Here is a 3,489-nt window from a genome sequence, read left to right on the forward strand (position 1 = left end):
CTCTCTCTCTTTCTCTCATCATCAAATCCAAGGTGATTTTTTAGAACGGCGCACCGTAGCTACTGGACGGTCTGCTGGGCGCTCCATAGCCGGTGCTGGGCGCTCCGTAGCTGGAGCTGGGTCCGCTGGGGTAGCCTCCGGGGCCTTGGCTGACCTGGTTGAATTGAGCCACTTGGATGGCCTGCCTGATGCCCTCGAGATCGATGCCTACGACGCGGGTCTGGTAGCTCGGCACGCCGTACTGCGGCGACGGGGCGCCGTATTGCGAGGACGGCGCTCCGTAGCTGGAGCTAGGGGCGTATCCACCACCCCCGCCGCCGAATCCGCCAGACTGCTGGGACTGCAGTTCCTCCTTCAGGAGAATCTGACGGATCTGCTCGAGCAGCGCGCTGTCCACGGAAGCGCCCTCGTTGGTCTGGTAGCCGGTGGACACCTGGGTGTAGCCGCCGCCGCCACCGCCGAAGCCGCCGCCGCCGCCGCCGCCGCCGAAGGAGTAGCCGCCGCCGCCGCCGCCACCGCCGCTCGGTCTGCTGTAACTGTAGCCGGAGGACACAGGCGCCTCAGCCAGGGCGAACCCAGCCAGACCGACAACCATACACTGTAACACGGTAAGAAAGCACTTGTATTACTTCTACGGTAGAACGTGAGTTCATTTTAATCCCTTGATGACGATCTGTCTGCGTAACTGTGGCTGCGTTACAATCAAATTACATATATCGCTGCAAGCTTAAATTGCGCACACGTTAATGCGTCATGTACAGCGAATCGTTGCACTTAAAATGATATGGGCTGATTTTCTACTACATCTGTTCAAACGTTCAACAGTTAAAGTTTGAAAAATCAAGACTTCTAGTGCAAGTGCTTGTGAAAAGCTTCACAAGATACATTTAATTCTTTCCGTGGTGGTGTTGCATCGCACTCACCGTATATCATTACCGCGCGCCGCATAATTTGGAAAAGATGATAAATTATAAAAAAAAATATAGAAGTACAAATCCGTTAAAGAATATTTATTACAACGTAAATGGATTTACGTAATGTGGTATACAAAATTTGCGAATTAAAAATTTATTCGATTTCAAGTCGTGAAATTGTATTTATCAAGTCTAAATACATTGTGAAGTTCTCGAGCAAGTGTAACTGGGATAAATTCAGCGGTCGGTAATCCCTTTTGCAAATTAGAAGAGATCCCATTACAACGCTTCGTAATCATCGACGTTGCTAACATCGCGACGAGCGTTTTACGCGAGAGACCAACGAGGTGCGGATGAAAGGGAAAGCACGAGATTGAGCTTATTGGGTCGATTATTGAAATTCGCGTCGCACGAGATCCGAGGCGTGGAAAGAGAACGACAATAGGGACGTGAAAATTCAACAAAAGCAACACTCGCTGTTTCTACCAGCCAGGGAATCTCGATCACTCGACTCTCTCTCTCCCTGCGCTCTTCCTCTTTCGCGCGATTTCTCCCGTCCGCACGCATATGCCCACGCACCACATTTCCCTACTCTCGCTTTCTTTCTCCTTTTTCGGCCCTCTCCCCCCTACACCTCGCACGTATCGCTTCTTAACGTAATTATGGGAAAAAAAGAGCGTGCTTACCGCGATCAGAGGATTCATGTCGGCTTCTGCGATGCCGCCTCAGTTCTGTGACTCCGTGGAAGGTACACCGGAGTCATTTATACCCCCGGGAGAAGCAGGGGGATATACGTGGGGCCCCCACGAAGAAGAGACGGGGGCCTCTCGAGTGAGAGTAATTCAGTTGTGAGACGATTCTCTCCCTCTCCTCCCGACCTCGTGCTTCTCTCTTTTGCTCACCGAGTCGACTCCGAACATCCACCTGTCCTCCTCGCCGGAGGATCGCCGATGTACTCGAGATTTCGGACGGTCTCTTCTCTTGCGAAACGTCCTGCCACTCGATAGATCCCTGCTTGCGTCCTAGACCTAGACTCCTTTAGTCGTGTGCTTCGTCGCGACGGCGATCCCGCCAACGATTTCGCCTCCGACTATCTGCCGGCGATCGAATTGCGTGTACGCACCTCTTATATTTTCCATTTTTCTCTTCATTGCTTATCCTGGCAATATATGGGAACGGCGACCGGTAAAAGTGGTACGATTAGAAGTATCTTACATTTCTAAGTCGCGCGAGAGAAATTAATTTTTATTCCGACAATTACACTTTACAAATATGTATTCGTATGACGCTTTGTCTATATTTGTGAAATACCGTTTTGTTCATTAAACTTTATCTTTCAATCAAAGGCGTAATAATGGCAATTTAAAAAAAATCAGTACAACTAGCTAATTTTAATTAGGAAATATCTTCTTGATGGAAAAATGATATTTTTCAATCAGGATTTGTCTACATTTGAAAAGAAACATCATCTATTAATTACATAGGAAGGGAAGAGTGCCAATGTGAGCCACAAATGAACAGATAACGGTTCTCACAATTGAAAACAAATTATCTCTTTAATAATTATCTCTTTAATAAACGTTTCGACCCTGTTTCGGGTCTTCCTCAGTATAACTCGTTAAATTTGACTGGTTTGAGAATCATTCCTCTATCAGCTATGGTCTCACTTTTTCTCCAAATGGTCCCAGACATTGTTAAAATTGTCAGTCTTGTTAAAACCTTTGTAACGGATCCATCTCTCTGTCGACCTGAGTCTTCAGTCCTCTTTATGTCTGGGACCATTTAGAGAAAAAGTGAGACCATAGCTGATAGAGGAATGATTCTCAAACCAGTCAAATTTAACGAGTTATACTGAGGAAGACCCGAAACAGGGTCGAAACGTTTATTAAAGAGATAATTATTAAAGAGATAATTTGTTTTCAATTGTGAGAACCGTTATCTGTTCATTTGTGGCTTACATTGGCACTCTTCCCTTTCTATATAATTTCTTTATGGGAGCCTTCACAACAATTTGGAATATCATCTATTAAGTTTTCCTAATATGCCTCGGTGGTCGAATGGGTGAGACGTCCGGTTAGTGAGAGGGGGAGGTCCAGGTTCAAACCCTGGCTGAGGTTACTTTTTCGCAATGAACTTAAAAAATTAAAATTTAGACACTAACATCCGCCTTGGCTCTTATATCCTTTATTACTTCGTATCTGTGATTTCACATTTAATTTTCCTAATGTGTAAAATAATTAAGTAAACACTGATGCAGCCAGCTTGTTGCAGCATCGCGTTACAACATATCGCGAGTCGCTACAATAAAATGCTGTACGTGCGTCACTTCGTTATGTTATTTTTTCGCGGCGGGAATATAAAATGCTTGTTATAAGAGACGACCTATTTAAAAGTTTACCTTGACAAGTCGTCAGTGCAGGTAAATATTTTTCTCCATTAGATAACACAATTAAATTGGTGTCGTCACATTTTCGAAAGCTAGATACGGGTCGATGACGCAATTGTACTTTTGGCGCGACGTCGCGTTATTCATTCGCGTCACCACGCATCAATGCCGCTGCATTCATTTGCGGTA

At 45.7% G+C, this 3,489-nt stretch overlaps 1 protein-coding gene across 1 annotated transcript; it reads right to left on the reverse strand.

Annotated features, from left to right (window-relative positions):
• Positions 1 to 40: 40 nt before the first annotated feature.
• LOC105558926 (pro-resilin) lies at positions 41 to 3,014 on the reverse strand. The gene is made up of 2 exons (XM_012006867.1): positions 1,601 to 3,014; positions 41 to 598 (listed from the first exon to the last, which is right to left on the reverse strand). The coding sequence occupies exons 1-2, from the start codon at positions 1,616 to 1,618 to the stop codon at positions 41 to 43; spliced, it is 576 nt and encodes a 191-aa protein (XP_011862257.1). The 5' UTR covers positions 1,619 to 3,014.
• Between the last annotated feature and the right edge of the window lie 475 nt (positions 3,015 to 3,489).

Source organism: Vollenhovia emeryi, unplaced genomic scaffold (genome assembly GCF_000949405.1).
Source record: "Vollenhovia emeryi isolate VEMERY1.0 unplaced genomic scaffold, V.emery_V1.0 DF939304.1, whole genome shotgun sequence".
In the NCBI taxonomy this organism is placed as follows: domain Eukaryota; kingdom Metazoa; phylum Arthropoda; class Insecta; order Hymenoptera; family Formicidae; genus Vollenhovia; species Vollenhovia emeryi.